A 17,008-nucleotide genomic window follows, 5' to 3' on the forward strand; every position below is an offset into this window, starting at 1 on the left:
ATACATTGGAAAGGAAATGGTCCACAATGGTCTGTGGAAATAGATTAGAAGCATCATGAGAGCTGCTTAATGCCACCCCATCCCCCAAACCCAAGTATAAAAGGTTGACAGGACAGTACATTTTACAGACCTTCCTAGTTCCTATAAACTGACAATTAAAATCACCACATTACAAGCAATTTTTGCTAGCATCCCATACAATATTATCTCTTTGTGACTGTTACTTACATAATAATTAAAAAATAATGACTTTTAAACAAGTATACAGTGTTCACTTGAAAATTAACTTGTTAATAAATTTTGTGCAAAACAAGCCAACTCCTATAATTAAGTGAAGTAGTTTATTTCTTCATTTATAAAAAAAATCCCAGTCGAAGAGAGGTCTTTCAGAAATGTGTCTCCTTTTCTGTGATGGCAGAAATGTTTCCATCCCCTTTGAGTTTGGCATCACAGTCATTTAGAGTAACCGTTTGTGGGTTGGTGCCAAGCTTCCCTCTCATCTTCAGATCTGGGCTGGGCACTATTAACTTCCTGAATTTCTGTGTGATGGAAGAAGACAAGAGTTTGGTAAGGACGTTCCTCGACTTTAGCCCTGTCTGTTTTTCCAACCTGTACCAAGTTTGATGTTACCTACCCTGCTTTTTAAGAACTATAGATTCAGAGATGGAAAAGGGACTTGGAAGGATGCTAGTCCAATCACCCTCACTTTATCTTGGAGAAATGAAGTGAATTGATGGGGGCCATGTGACTGGTAAAGATCTGAGGTGGCATATGAAACCCAGATCCTCTAAATCCAATCACTTTTCCTTCAAGCCACATAGTTAGACTTAAGGGAAACACACACACACACACACACACACACACCCCTAAGAATTTTCTTCTCATCTCCCCTCCTCCTGGGACAAGAAGGGACCTGGTCACCCAATGCATGAGTAGCAGAGCTGGGTCTCTAAGTAAACTGTATTAGCCTAACTCTTTCCTCTTGGGTCATTTTTTAAGGAAAAATGGTCCTAAAACCCTTAACCTCTCTGAGTATCCGTTTTTCCATCTGTAAAATGGGGATAACAATATGAGTTATCTTCCAGGTTCATTGTGAAAGTCATGCTCTAAAGGTATTGTAGATGCAACAACGTCCAAACAAAATGCAAAATGTTTGCTCTCAGACCATTCCTTCTTCCCGACTTCCCTGTTATTGTCGAGATAAGCCAACAGCTTTGGTGTCATCCTTGACTTGGTACCTAAACTCATCCTATATATCCAATCTATAGCCAAAGCTTGTCTTTTCTAGCTTTACATTAACTTTCCTAAAAGTTCCCTTCTTCCTACCTACCAGTCGCCACCTTCACCCTACTACCTCTTGCTTAGATAATTAAAGTAGTTTTCAAATTGTCCTCATTGCCTGAAGTCTCTCTCCTTTCCAATCTACTCTCCATACAACTACCTAAATTATGCCCTTAAAAAGCAAGTCTAAGGGGCAGCTAGGTGGCACCGTGGATAGGGCACCAACCCTAGAGTCAGGAGTACCTGGGGTCAAATCCAGTCTCAGACATTTAATAATTACTAATTACCTAGCTGTGTGGCCTTGGGCAAGCCACTTAACCCCATTTGCCTCGCAAAAAACTTAAAGCAAGTCTGATCATCTTCATCTGGGGATTCCCTTCTAATAGCAACTCAAAAGTCTCTCAGTCATCTTGTTCCTTAAACCATCACTGTGCTTCTTAAATATGGGGGCTGTTGTCCTAAGAATGCAATTGACTTTCAGACAAGTGGTCTAACTCAGATGGACCGTAAGATGGCAGAGATCATAGAGTGCTGGATTCAGGAAGATCTGAATTCAAATCCCACTTCAGACATTTACTTCCTGAATGACATGAAGTAATTCATTCAACCTCTTTTTGTTTCATCTGTTTTCTCCTCTGTTAAATGAAGATAAGAATAACACCCACTACTCATGGTAGATAGATAATGAGATAATATTTAGAAAGCATTTGCAAAACTTAAATTTTAAAATTGTGACAATTATCATTATTCTAACATAGGACTTTAGAATTGAAGGAAATTCAGAGGCCACTTACGTCAAATCTCTTATTTTGCAAATAAGAAAACTAAGTACCGGGGAGATATTTCTAGTTGGATTTGAAGATAGGTTCTTTCCTTGGGAAGTCACTTGGGAAGGAAAGGGATCTCTATTCTTCCTTCCTAATTCTAGAGTCCAGTCATCTTTAGAAAAATTAGTCCATATTTCTGAATCCCAGAGTATTATCAAAACAACCTGGTGACCAACAATCTCTTTCCAAGTAAGAGGACCTTCAGTGCTACAGAACTCTTAGCTCCAGAAAAAATCATCATCCTTTCAGAAAGAAGGCAAGAAGAGATTATTTTCCTAACTGGCCTGAGGTCCTGTGGCAAGCCAATGGGACTATATTTTTCCGTAAGGTGACACTTAGGAGGGTTTTCTACTCTCTAGGAAAATATTCGTTATGTCAGGGCTGAGTCCTCTTTGAGGACCAGATTATCTCAGTGACTCTAGGGATCACATTTCAACTTTAAGACTTCCAAGTTTCAAATGTAAGCAAGTAAACAAAAAAAAATCACATTCTTCATTTAAATTCTACTTTCCTCTCCACCCTTTTCACCATGATCTGAGTTCATGCCTTCCTCATGTCTTGACTGGCTTATTTCAATAAATCCCAGTGTCACTGTTCTCCAAACCATTCTCCACTGAGCTACCAAAATAGCCTTCATAAAGCATAAAATGGATGGAATTGACCATAAGATTGAACTTCTCATCTCTAAAAAGGAGTTGGGGACATGTCTATTCATCTCTCCTCTTTTGAACTAATTTATTCTTTACAGTTTCATAAAATTCAACTTTGTTTTGTAATTTTTCTTTTTGTTTATATTGATCTAATTATTGTATGTAGTTTTCCTCTACTTATTTCAATTTCTATTACTTCATTTATTATTCCATGTTTCTCTGAATTTCTCTTGTTTGTTGTTTCTTATAGCTTTACAGTCATGTGCTGTAATGTGCTTCTAACTTATGGCCATCTATTTTATTTCTTTTTTTAAAACCATTTAAAGGGTTGCTATAAATATTTTGATATATATGGAACCTTTCTTTTTTTTAATGATCCTCTAGAAACATACTCTTAGTAGGGTAAGCTCTAGTCAAAGGGTATAAATATTTTAGTGATTCTATTTGCATAATCCAATTTTTTCCCCAGAATTATTGTTCTAATTCACAGCTCCAACAATTGGGTAATATGACCATCAATCCACAACTCCTCCAACATTGATTATTTCTGTTTTTGATCATTTTTGCCAACTTGCTTGATGTACATCAAAACCTTGAGACTGTTGGAATTACATTTCCTTTATTAATAATTTTCTAGAACATTCATTTAAATGCATGTCAATTGCTATTCTTTTTTAAGAATTATGGATTCAGATTCTTTATGTTTTTACTGGAAATCAATTTTGTTTCTATATATTTTTGTTAATTTTCTATCTATCTTGGACATTAAACCATTATTTAAAAATGCCATATAAAGCTGTTACCCCCCCAGGCAATTGTTTTCTTTCTTTCATTCCTAGATGAAGTAATTTGTGCAAAAGTTTTTTTATTTCATGTTATCAATATTATTTATTCTGCCTTTGTCTTTATATCTATCTCATTTACTTAATAATATAAACCCTACATATAGCTGTGAAAGGTATATGATGTGCTTTCTCTTTTAATTTTTTTATGGTTTGACCTTTCATTCATTTTGAATTTATCATATAAATAAATACAAATCGATGCAATATGATATAAAATGTGGCAGTCTACTCAGTTTCTTTAGGAGTTACTTTCAAATAGTGAGATCTTTCCTGTGTATTTTATGTTTTCAGGCTGACCAATCACTTTGATTTTAGTTCAATTACTTGTGATTCATTCCTTGTCTGTCCCATTGATTTACTTTTTCTAAAACCAGTGATCCCAAGTCACTCTTGAAGAGTATAAAATATATAGACCAGGTTATACATTAGTTACTAATTTCAAGTACAGGAGGGAGTTTTGCAATAGAAGCCTCCCTTCTCCCCCAACTGCTAAAATCATAGGTATAGACCTAAATATAATTGTATATAACATATATATATATATATGTTCATATATAGATAGATATATAGATAGCAGATAACTAGACCAATGTACATATGGGTATGTGTATGTATGTGTATATGTAGGCCTACATCTCAGATTTTATCCATATGGGGAATTCCCAATGAGGAAATTCTCTGTAGCAATGCAGATTAACCTTCTTCTACAACTTGTAATTTTGAAGAGCTATCTGGGGTACTGAGAGAACAGTCACATAACCAATTTGTATCACAGGTAAGTTTTGAAACCAGGTCTTCCTGATACTAAAACTGATCGACTATGCCAAGATGACTTTTGGTGCAAATACTATGGACCAAAGGCAGATCTCTTTCGCCTAAAGCACCCTGCTTTATTATTATTATCATCTATAAAATATAATCCAATCACTCTCTACTCCAAAGAATTGTCACGACAAAAGCATTATGTAGATAGAAGCTAAATACATATGGGCAGTTATTCTTTTCATCTTGAAGTCATCTTGAAGTCTAACCTGAGTTACAATCTTATCTCAGATGCTTACTAGCTGTCTAAGGTTATTAACTGTTTTCCCTAAGCAAGACACTTAGCCTCTGTTCACCTTAGTTTCCCCAACTATAAAATTAGGTTAATAATAGCACCTGTCTCAAAGAGCTATTGTGAGAATCAAACAAAATTTTTGTAAAAAAGTGTTTAAAACAAAGCCTGAAACATAGAAAGTGCTTTATAAATGCTAGCTCTCCCTTTATCAGATTTTTGGTCCAGTATTAATACACATACATACCTTGAAACCATGACAACCAGAAAGAGCCTAGTTTGAAAGCCTTCCCTTTTATGCGTGTTCTTTTCCTTACTTCTCCACCTGGCAACTCTCCCTTTTCCATGACTGGGTGGTAGGGCTTGTTCTCACTTACCTCCAGGAGCGTGCCCTCAATTTTCCACATCTTGAGGACAATCCAAAGTGGAATGCAGACCATGGAGGAGAGCGCCATCATCCATCCGATCCCATAGCCCCAGTTGGGGTATGTATATACATTGTTGTATTTGAGGGGTTTGTATTTCACCAGGAAGAAGATGAAAATTCCCTGAAAGATGGAAGAGCGACATGGTCATTAGTATGAAAATCCCTGCAGGAGCACTATCTTTAGGAGGTACCCAAAGGTGTTTCCCCAAGGAAATCCTAGCTTAGAGATAGCTGGACCATGTAAAGTCCCACAGCCCCTGGGACATAAATGATATAATCACATAGATGTGTGTCTTTATAAACTTTATATACTTTTTATGTATTATTGTCTAATGAATATAAATTCATTGCCCATAGGAATTGTTTCATTCGTTGTACTTATATCCTCAGTGTCTAAAACAAAACGACTGAGAAACATTTGTTGATTGTTTGATATGTAGGGACTAAAGTGACTTTCATAAAGCAAGTATTCATCAGAGAGCTTGAAGTCAGAGCTCCATGGTGTTCCTGTTTGATTAATCACATATTCAGGCAAGATTTCCCTCACTTTGCCTCTCCACCAATTGCCCGTCCTTCTACCCATCCTTCAAATGTTCATTTAAAAAAATTCAGAATTATACTCAATTTGACTGGATAAGTCATTCTTGAATGCAACCCCTGTTCTTATGCTCTTTGAAATATAATATTCCAAGACCTACTATCTTTTAGTGTAGAAGTTGCTAGGTCTTGTAAATTCCTGATTGTTTTATTGCCATATTTTAATTATTTTTTTCTTGTTCCTTTTAATTTTTTTATAGTTTGACCTTTCATTCATTTTGAATTTATCATATAAATAAATACAGTATTTTTTCTTTAACTTGGAAACTTGGTTGTGTCATTCCTGTAAATTTTCTTCTTAGGATCTCTTCTTGGTGATGATAAGTCATGATTCAAATGTCACATCTTCTCAGAAGCCTTTTCCAATCCTAACAGGATCAATCTTCCCCTCCTCTAAACTTACATGATACTTAGCTCCCACCTCTATGAATCAGTTTATGTGTTATTTTGTATTATTTGTGTGTGACATCTCTATTATAATTTCTGCTTAATGAGAGTAGAAATAATATAAGTCTGATTCTAGCACTATCTTTTTCTTGAGTAAGGGACCATTCAGGATAGTCGCAGACATTGTGGCCTGTTGTCTGTAAAGAACCCATTGGTTATCTCAGGGTTTTAGAACTATGAGGCAGAAGGGCACCTAACTGTTGAAGGAATACTCACTGCACAGATGCCTGGGGTCACCACCTTCCAGCACCACTTTATTAGAGATAGTGGCTTATAGCCAATCATGTCTTCAATGTTCTCATAAAAGCGATTACTTCCTGTACAGAAATAATATAAATTATAACAGGAATAGCTAGAATTTCTATAGTGTCCTTATAATTTCCAAAGCACTTTATAAAGGCTATTTCATTTTATTTTCACAAGGAAGCTGCTGTTTTAATACCCATTTTTTTGATGAGGAAACAGAGGTTGAGAATTATGTGGCTTATCTGGGATCACTGGTAAAGTATCTGAAGAAATATTTGAACACAGATCGTGCTGACCATAAGCAAAAAGAATTATCCATTTTATTACCCCCTCTCACTCCTCCCCACAGAAGTCATAATGAAAACTTCCATATTAGACTTCAAGGATTATATGTAATGGTCAAAGGAATTGGGCTCTTAGACTAAGGAAAAGAGACTGGGGCTATATATATTTACTGTCATATCTTTGAATGGAGGGGAACTAGATGAGTGAATATTCCCTGCTCTCACATAGGATGAAAAGAGAGGAAAAATGCTCAAATTTAGTAGGATTATAGATTTAGAGCTGGGAGAGACTTTAGAACTTATTGAGTTCAATCTCTTAATATCACAGATGAAGAATCTGAGGCACAGAAGGGTTAAAGTACATGTCCATGATCACAAAACTAGTAAGTATTTTTTTTAGGTTTTTTATAAGGCAAATTGGGTTAAGTAGCTTGCCCAAGGCCACACAGCTAGGTAATTATTAAGTGTCTGAGGTCAGACTTGAACTCAGGTACTCCTGACTCCAGGGCCGGTGCTTTATCCACTGCACCACCTAGCCACCCCACTAGTAAGTATTAAAGACAGTATTTGAACTCAGTCCTTCCTTGGCTCCACTGTTCTGTCTAACATACCACACTGCCTCTCATTTAAACTACTGTAGGGATTTTGTTTAGATATAAGAAAGAAAACTTAATAGGCATGGGAAGTAATAATCCTTTGAGACAGGAGAAAGGACATTAGAGTTTGAGACTGAGGCTCTGTATTCAAGTTTTTCCTCTTCTACTTACTACGTGTATGACTTTCTGAAGTCCCAACTTCCTTGAACCTCAGTTTTTTATTTGTTTGTAAAATGAGGGACTGTACCAGATAATCTTTGAAGTCTCTTGAAGCTCTGAATCTAAAAACTATGAAATCGATGCATGAATTGGGATAGATGGGGGTGATGAAGGCCAGAGAGATAAAGGGACAAGGCCTATTATATTGTAGTCACAGAGGACAAAATAGCAGATCCTGCCAGGCCTATTGCTTTGGCTCCTGCCTAGGTGAAGTCAAGGCCAGAACAAAGAGCCTGTACCTTGCATTGACTTTATGGAACAGGTGGTATGGGTTGCAGCTGGCATAGGGAAAGAGATTTCATGGCAAATAGCAGTGGGGACTGGGGCAGGCTGATACTCACCATATACCCAGCCAATGCAGACACATTCAAAGATGGCAACAAAGAGAAGACACATCCCACTTGCTGCATAGGAATCAAATAGCTGGAAGATATACATACCACCCTACAATAGAGACAAATGGAAAGATGGGGGGGGCAAAATTAGAGTAGCAACTTCATCAATGGTCTCCTTTAAACTCAGGGGCAACTCTCATCTTAACCAAAGTGATGAATCTACTCATTAGCATGGAACTTTTTGGAATGAGGTTATGATTTCAGATAATTTTATGGCTTGGAGTCAGAATCTGGGCTTGTATCCCAAATCAATTAGTTGGGTGCACTTCTGATTCTAAGTTTTTTTGCCTTATTGTACCAAATGGCTAACTTTCCTGCTACCTCAGGATCGATTCTCTTCTCTGACCAACCTAAAATCAACTCTTCATTTTCTGATTCAAAGGAAGTGCTTCTCTGACCCATCCTACCAACTTCTGGGGTGAGTCTGTCTTCTAGGCACCATTAGTCTTCTGTATTAGGAAGGTTCCTCTTGCTCCCAGTTTCAGGTTGCCTCTTGGTTCACATTCCTTACCACTCTAGAAAAACAGGATGATGATCACCTGAATGCTCCTTTAGCCAATAAGATTCAGAGAACAGTAATGACCACATACACTGAGGAGATCTGATTCTGCCATTGACTCTAACCTTGAAAAAATGACTTCCCCTTCTCTGGGTCAAGGCTTCCCCATCATTAAAATGAGGTGTGTCACTTGAATGATTTTTAAGGACCTTTGAAGCTTTAGGGAAGTTCCATGAAAATTATCTTCAACTGTAAATGAAGGGTAATTTCTTCACAATAGGATGGCAGTGTTGTGGGGAAAGGATGGAAAAAACGAGATGCATGGCAGAAGAGAGCAGGGCCATTCCTAGATGGCTATAAGACTTTAATGGCTAAATGACCTTGGAAAAATGACTTTCCCTCTAAATATCAGTTCCACCCTCTATAAATGAGGGGTTTAAATTAAATGACTTCCCATCTGGTTTTGATATTTTATGGATCTGTAACTATGAGTCCAGATCTATTGCTTTTTTTTTAAAGAATGAGACTCTTCATTTGTACATTTATATGCAAAGTAAAACAGAAAAAAGAGGGTTGTATATAAAACTACAAATCTTCATTATGAATAATTTGCTTTTTCTTTTAAAATATATAAATTCAGCATAAAGATTCAGAAGAGGAAGGGACTTTGCAGACCATCTCTCATTATAGAGATAAAGAAATTGAGCCATAGAAAGAGTTAACTTCCCCAATTTAACACCGATATTATGGAGGAACAGTAGGATTATGAATTTAGTTCTTCTGAATCCAAATTCAGTCAGTTTTACAGTGTATCACATATAATCTTTAAGGTTTCTTTGTGTTCCCATAATTCTCCTGGTTTTATTCCTTGTCTATTTCTTTTGCTAGATGGAAGCTTCTTGAGGGCAAATGATCCCTAGCTTCCTTCAAGATAGAGCCGTGAAGCTGTTCCTCATTCCCCTAGCTAATATATTTTCCACTTGAAGTTATTTCATATCATTTTGTAGTTATTTCATATTTCCTTTTTTGTCTACACATTATGTATCCTTGCATAGAATGCTAAGAACAATACTTTGTTGTTCCTCCTATACACCACTCAGTCTCTTGGACAGCTAGATGCAGTAGAGAGAGCACTGTGCCTGGAGTTAGAAGCAAATCTGACCTGGGATTTTGATTTGGTCTTTGTGTTTCCTATATCTTAGCCACTTTGACTTTAATTTTTTTTGACTCACCTGACCATAAGCTATAGTCCATTCTGTGGGAGATCTTTTATCAATGGTTCCATCTCTGGTTCCCCTGAGATCCCACTACAGCTATTCAATTCTAGTCAAGCTATTAGTATTCATAATTAATTTCATGGAACAAGTCTTTTCTTTTCAGATAGACTCTAAGTTCTTTGAGAACAGAAACCATAGAGTTCCATTCCATATTTGTTAAGCATAGCCAAAGTTTTAAACAAAAGTTATTTAAAGAGTGCTTGTTGCCTACCTAAAGTCACTGGAAATGGGAGAGGGGAAAAAATAGGTAGATATAAAGTTTGAAAAGGAAAAGCATTCAAAGCAAAATGGTGCATTTGCTTAAATTAGACTCAATGAATGGTTTCTCTTCTGCTACCTTTGAAATAACCAAAGGTCATTCAAACAGAAAATGAAATGCTGACTAATAAATGGTCAAGCCACAGAATTTTCCTTAGGAAAAAAAATAACAGGGGATTCATATTCTGAGATCCCATTCTCTTTCTCTCTCAATTGAGCTGGACTTTAAAAAATAGTAAAAGCTACAGAGAATGAAGTCCATAATTATTCTAATAACAGGAGGTGAATTAATACATTAGGCAGCCCTCACATCTGAAGGACTAATCCAGGAAGAAGACAGGATAGCTGATATCAAAGGCTGTCACATTATCACACCTCCCATAATTAGGATGTTGAAGGGCTGGTCATTAATGTTCTCAAGCCTCTTACGAGATGCCATTATTCAGTTCTGCTAGACAATGTGTTATAAAGTTAAGAGCAATGGACTTGGAGTCAGAAGAACTGGGTTCATTGGGTTCATAACCAGATCGTGACACTGCCAGCTCCCACCTCCATGTTTTTGTGCCATGTGACCCCCCGTGCCTGAAATTTACTTTTTTTCCCCCCTCACTTCCATTTCTTGTGATCCCTAGCTTTCTTCAAGACACAGTTCAGGTACCACTTCCTACTTGGAGCTTTTCCTCTTTTGTCCAGCTAATACTACCTTCCTCTTAAAGTTATATCATTTTGTAGTTATTTTATATTTCCTTTTTTGTATACACATTGTGTGTTCCTGAGTAGAGTGTAAGGAATGTTTTCATTTTCATTTTCTTTGTTGTTTCTCCTATCCATTGCTCAGTATCTCGGGCAGCTAGCTGGTAAGTAGAGAGCATACTGGAATTGGGAACAAATCTGGCCTCAGTCACTTAGTATCTTTGGGATCTTAAACAAGTTACTTCACCTCTGTTTGCCTCAGTTTCCTCATTTTTTGTTTCCTCATTTTTAAGATGGGAATGATAATGGCACCCACTTCTCAGGGTTTCTGTTAAATCAAATGAGATTAAAATTGCAAAATACAGTGCCTGGGACATAGTAGGTATTATATAAATATTATCTATCATCTTTATCATGATTATCTATAAAATGAGGATATAACAGCACTATCTTCCAGTGTCTTGTGAAAATCAAATGAAATAGTAATAATAAAGCAAGTAGCACAGGTTCTGGCACATAGAAATGCTGCATAAATGTTATTTATTTTTTACTGTGTGTAGTAGAAACATATCATATATTTGATGAATTATTAAATTAAATTGCCAGGCATATGATCTTGGGCAGTCATTTCCCTTTCCTGCGTCTCCATTTTTCTCATTCTCCTTTTAAGTGAATACTAATGAAGCTAACATCTTATTATAAAGGGAAATGACCCATCTATCTCAAGGGCTTATTGTGAGGATCAAATGAAGTGGCCCATATTCAAGATTGCCTATCAATTGTTAGCCTCATCATGATTTCTCCATATGACTAGTACCTGTCCCTGACTAGTTCTCATTTTTTTTTTAGTTTTTTAGCAAGGCAATGGGGTTAAGTGGCTTGCCCAAGGCCACACAGCTAGGTAAGTATTAGGTGTCTGAGGCCGAATTTGAACTCAGGTCCTCCTGACTCCAGGGCCGGTGCTCTATCCACTGCACCACCTAGCCGCCCCCTAGTTCTCTTCTGAGGTCTAGACTCTATCTCAAGTTATTCCCATAGATTTGAACTCTGGATTCAAATTCAATTGAACAAACATTTAAAAATCTTTATTATAGAATACTGGGATCTTGGGAATTGGAAGAGACTTTGGAGATCAATAAGTCCAAGTGACTTCTGCAATCTTTAGACCTTGCATACCAGTCAAAATATTCTCTCTTGGCATCATTTTGATGCATGAGTTTCTTTTAACTTTCAGGCATAACTGTCAATTTGCATGTCATAAAGTCCTCTTCTTCTGTAATCAGAATTTAACAAGTTCTCTACAAATGCAGGCAGAATGACTATGTGGAGAAAAAGAAACCCATCATCCCCAGGGTGTCAGCAACTAAACAAGCTGAAAATGTTTTTCTCTGATAACCTCAGTTCCATTGAGCTTCTTTCATTAGGTTTAAGAGAAGAAATCTTTCTCTACTTATATTGATGATTCTCAAGAGGGGGCTGGGGGGAATGCTCAAACACATCTTTTTAAAGAGAATCTTAAGACTTCTCTTGATAAAGAAAAGTGGAGTATCCAAGGCTGGCAGATGGGGATGGGGAGGGAGAGCCAAGGGGAAGAAGAAATCTGCTTTTTAAGAATGTTTTCATTCTAGTTATCTTGGTGAACCCAGGAAAAGAACTATTTCACCCCCTCACCTGAAACAAGAGCTTGACAAGTGAGGAGTGAGTGGGCGCACCTGCAGTTCTGAGTTTGACATTCCCAAATCTCGTCACCACACCTTACCCAAGAGAAGCAATATTCCTTAGGTTTCTGATCCATTATAGTTGGTTCCATGGAAAGAATCCAGGGGGATGAGTATATAGAAAGAGACTGTTTGTTGTAGACAGGGAAAGTGACTGTTACCAGGTTGAGTTATACTGGTTTTTGTTTTGTTTTGGTTTGTGTTTACAAGGCAGTGAGGCTAAGTGACTTGCCCAAGGCCACACATTTAGGTAATTATTAAGTGTCTGAGGTCAGATTTGAACTCAAGTCCTCTGACTCCAGGGCTGCTGTTCTACCCACTACACCTCCTAGCCACCCCCTAAACTGAGCTTTGAAGAGATCATGTTACTTCCTTCCACATTACTTTTGCTGGCTCCTATTAACTTGTGGTTTATGCATTTCAATTGTGTCCAATATTCATGATCCCCATTTGAGGTTTTCTTGGCAAAGATACTGGAGAGGTTCACCACTTCCTTCTCCAGCTCATTTTGCAGCTGGGGAAGTGGAAGGAGAGAGAGAGTTAAGTAACTTACCCAGGATTACAAAGCTGGTAAACTGAGGTTATGTTTGTGCTCAGGTCTTCTTGACTTCAGACAATACTTTATCTAATGAGCCACTAAACTGCCTCCTATGGCCATAATTTAGGACTACTTGCTATCTGGTTCCAGTCTAATTATACATTATCTGACTGTAGTCTTAATACATATTATTTCTCTTCATGAATTCTGAACTATTACTTCTTTGTTCTTATCTTTCCCTCTCCTGCCTTGCCTTTCCACTCTACTTTATGGAGAAGCCCTGTTGTATAAAACATACTCGCTTCCCTTAGATGATTATTAACCACTCACCTGGCCATAGAAATAGAAGAAGAATATGTATACTCCAATATATTTCTGAATGCCTTGCATTAATTGGTGCCCATTTGCCATTGAGCACAACTATAGGGGAGCACCTACTTTCCCAGCCTTGATCCCATGGGCTCAGATAAAGAATAGAGAAGCCCATAAAGCTTTCCATTAATCTCAAGGATTTTTCTTTCCTTGCACTCATAAATATTTTCAATCTGAGGCCTCTAATAGTGGCTAGATAGGGAGAATTTTGATTTCACCACAATTCAAAGGGCTCAGTCCTTCTCTTTGAGATGAGAGAAGGGTCCAAGAAGGGTTAAGATAGAGAGAGAAGGAGGATACAGATAAGTATGTCTGTACTGCATATCCCCAGAAGCAACTGACTTTCTTCTTAAAGTCTGCTTGTTCTTTGGAAGACAGGAGAAGCCAGAAGGGATCTTAGAGCAACATAGGAGTGACACCTTAGAGATTTTCAAGTCCAACCAATTCTTTTTTATAGATGATAAAAATGAGCTATGAAGAAAAGTCACTTGTCCACACTCAATCTGGTAACAATGGGAGAACTATGATTTGTATACAAGTCCTCATCACAAACCCCTTTTCTTTGTGCTATAATATGTTGCCTTCAGGTAAGCATCCAAGATGCTTGGCTTGAAAACTTCCTTGGGAAACCATTTCTAATTCCACTGGTCACTGGATATCTTTTCTTATCAACTTTTCTTGTATAAGTTTTATTTCTTTGTCTATCTGTTGTATTCTCTCCCATCCTAATAGAATAGAAGTTTTTGAGGTTGAAAAGCGTTTCATTTATAACTGCATATCTCCTTCAACTACACAGTCCCTTACAAGTATGGGAGCAATGGACTTGTGAAATAATGTACATACGGAACTCAGTAGAAAAGCTTCTGATCAGTGCAGAGCAACTATAACTTGGGTTTTTAAAGAGTCAACTGAGGCACTAAGAAGCTAAGTAATTTATGTTTTAAGGTTTCAGTTTATTCCTTATATGGGATAGCTACGTGGCACAATGGATAGAGTACCAAACTTAGGGTCAGGAAGACTCATGTTCCTGAATTCAAATCCAGCCTCCAAAATTTACTAGTCATGTGACCTTGAACAAGTCCCTTCACAAAGTTTGCCTCATTTTCTTTATCTGTAAAATGAGCTGGAGAGGAAATGGCAAACCACTTCAATATCTCTGCCAAGAAAACCCCAAATAGGCTGCAGAGTTGGCCATGACATATGAAACAATGAACAAGAAGTTGGTGCAGTGGACAGAGTGTTTGGTCTGGCATCAAGAATGCTTGTGCTCAAACTCTGACTCAGATACTTTCTAAATGACAGGTCACTTGACCTCTATTTACATTCATTTTCTTGACTAAAGAATAGAGAAAATAATTCAACTAATTCTCAGTTGTTGCTAGGATCAAATAAGATAATATTTATAGTTCGTTATAGTGCCTGGTAGCTATGATAATGATGAGGAGATGTAAAAGAGAGGACTAAAACCCAAATCTTTATGACTCTCAGGCTAGCTCTTTATTCATCCTGTAGTTCTGCTTAATAAATATTGAATTCAAAATTTTATTGGCATTCAGGGGCATGGGACAGGTGTGCCTAGAGGCCTACAATCAGAGGATGAAATGTATATTAAAAAAGCCAGGTGAATAGCATATAGCCTAATCTAACCTGTCTGGGAACCCTTTGTTTTTATTAAAGAAATTCCTATGTGATTTGACAGTGATATTGGGAAGTCTGGCTTCTGAAGTCTTACACAGCCTTCCCTTCATCCACTTCCATCCCAAAGTGTATCAGTATGGTAATTTCCAAAGCAAACTTCTTGATCATGTAAACATAGCAGCCAATCTACTGTCCAGATCACATAACTCCATTGCTAACTCCAACCCAAATTAGAGAGTGCACTTTTCATCCCTTCTTTGTGAAGGTAGGGACTATGGATGTTGAATACTACATACATGTATACATACATACTATTAGGCTTTGTTAATGTATTGATAAATTTTTCTGAACTGTTCTTTCTTCTTCATTATTCATTGCTGTTAAGAGATAGCTCATGAGGTTGGGGAAGGAGAAGGGGTATATTAGGAAATGAAGACAATGTAAAGACAAAAGATAAGTGGACAGTACCAATAAAAATAAACTGAAAGGCTTCTTTACCTCTGTTAACATGACCAGGCCAAGGAAGTAGGAGACAGTGGACAGAGCCAAGATGAGTAGTTCCCGTCGATAGCCACGCCGAAAAGTCTTTGGGTACATGTCCACCACTGCCGTCACGAGGCTTTCCACACACACAAACTAAAAAGAAGAGATGGTTTTGGTTAGACATCCCAGAAATTGCCAGCCTATTGCACTCTGACTGTTCAAAAATATAATGAGCTCAGAATGGAGCCAAAGGCTCTGCCGTAGTTCATGCTCAATGAATGCTGATTACAGTGTCTTTTCCAGGAGTGTAATTTTTTCTCTAACATCTTAGGAAGCTCCACTGAGGGAGAAGGCCCTGGCTTCAAATTCCATCTCTGCCATTTATTACCTATATGAGCTTGGACAAATGACCTCCCTCAATTCATATTTAGGATTCTAGACTGAGATGTGGGAGGATCTGGGAGGCTGTGGGAGAGTGGAAAGGGCTTCAGATTCAGTTCTTACCTCTGATACTTACTCTCTATATGGCCTTAGACAAGATGGTTAACTTTTCTGAACCTCAGGTTCCTCATCTGTAAGGTGAGAGAATTGGACCAGATGGACTCTGAAGTTCCTTTCAGCTGGAGATCTATGAATCCATCATTTTACAGGCAAGGAAACTGAAAGTGACTTTCTCAAGGTCACATAGGAAGAAAGTTGTGGAGTTGACATTTAAACCTAAAAATAAATCACTGTGTGCACTGTGCCCTTCAGAAACAATTTATGTAAGGATATCAAGGTGGATAGAGCGTCTGTCCTGAAATCAGGAAACTTCATCTTTCTGAGTTCAAATTTTGCCTCAGATACTTACCAGCTGTGTATGACCCTGAGCAAATCACCTAACCCTATTAGTCTTAGTTTCCTCATCTATTAATTGAGGTTGAAAACAACAGCACTTGCCTCCTGGGATTGTTAGAAGAATCCAAGAAAATAGTGCCTGGTATTATTTGCTGGTTATTGTCATTGCAATTATTACTATTGTTGTTGCTGTTGAATGGAATTTCAGAAGGGATTCAACCAGAGTCATTGCATAAATCAATGGTGGAACATGGGCTCACATATAAGCCTTGGAACTCCACACGTTGTATTCTTTCCTTGAATCATTGCCTTATTCTATGTTCTAATGTCAGTCTTATAGTCCCAACAGGAAGGTCCTTGCTTATTGTCCTTGATGGAAGGTCCATCATAGAACCACTGACCTACAGCTGAAAGCAACCAGAGAGATCATCTAGCCCATTTCCCTTCATTTCCTGATAAGATAACTGAGGTTCAGAGAAGAAGTTACTTGTCCTAAATCACACAAGGAGGCAACAGAGCAGGGATTTGAACTCAGGACTGTCAATCCTAAATCCAAATCTCTTCCCATTTTACCACATTAAGTTGGTTACTTCTGTCCCATAATTTGTCTTGCATTCTTCATAGCACCTGACAAGGTTCAGAACACTTTCAATGTATTTGATACATCCCTATTGTTGGCTTGATTATTTCTCCCCTTGTTAAGTAAAGGATGGTTCAGATTCTAGTCTTGCTATGGGTCTGGACTATTGACTTTTAGAAATGTAGATCAGGATTCTGGAACCTCCCATGCCACCGATCCTATCATATTGTATGTTTGGGACCTGGAA

General features: G+C 37.6%; 1 protein-coding gene across 1 annotated transcript in view; it reads right to left on the reverse strand.

Annotated features, from left to right (window-relative positions):
• Window positions 1-327: 327 nt before the first annotated feature.
• The window catches only part of SLC6A11 (solute carrier family 6 member 11), a 170,669-nt gene continuing 153,988 nt past the window's right edge, over window positions 328-17,008 (reverse strand). Inside the window, exons 10-14 of the mRNA XM_074198567.1 lie at window positions 15,360-15,497; window positions 7,815-7,917; window positions 6,345-6,445; window positions 5,035-5,205; window positions 328-539 (exon numbers count right to left, since the gene is read on the reverse strand). Coding sequence (XP_074054668.1) covers window positions 387-539; window positions 5,035-5,205; window positions 6,345-6,445; window positions 7,815-7,917; window positions 15,360-15,497 — 666 coding nt within the window. The 3' untranslated portion in view covers window positions 328-386. The remainder of the gene's footprint in view (window positions 540-5,034; window positions 5,206-6,344; window positions 6,446-7,814; window positions 7,918-15,359; window positions 15,498-17,008) is intronic.

Source organism: Macrotis lagotis, chromosome 8 (genome assembly GCF_037893015.1).
Source record: "Macrotis lagotis isolate mMagLag1 chromosome 8, bilby.v1.9.chrom.fasta, whole genome shotgun sequence".
In the NCBI taxonomy this organism is placed as follows: domain Eukaryota; kingdom Metazoa; phylum Chordata; class Mammalia; order Peramelemorphia; family Peramelidae; genus Macrotis; species Macrotis lagotis.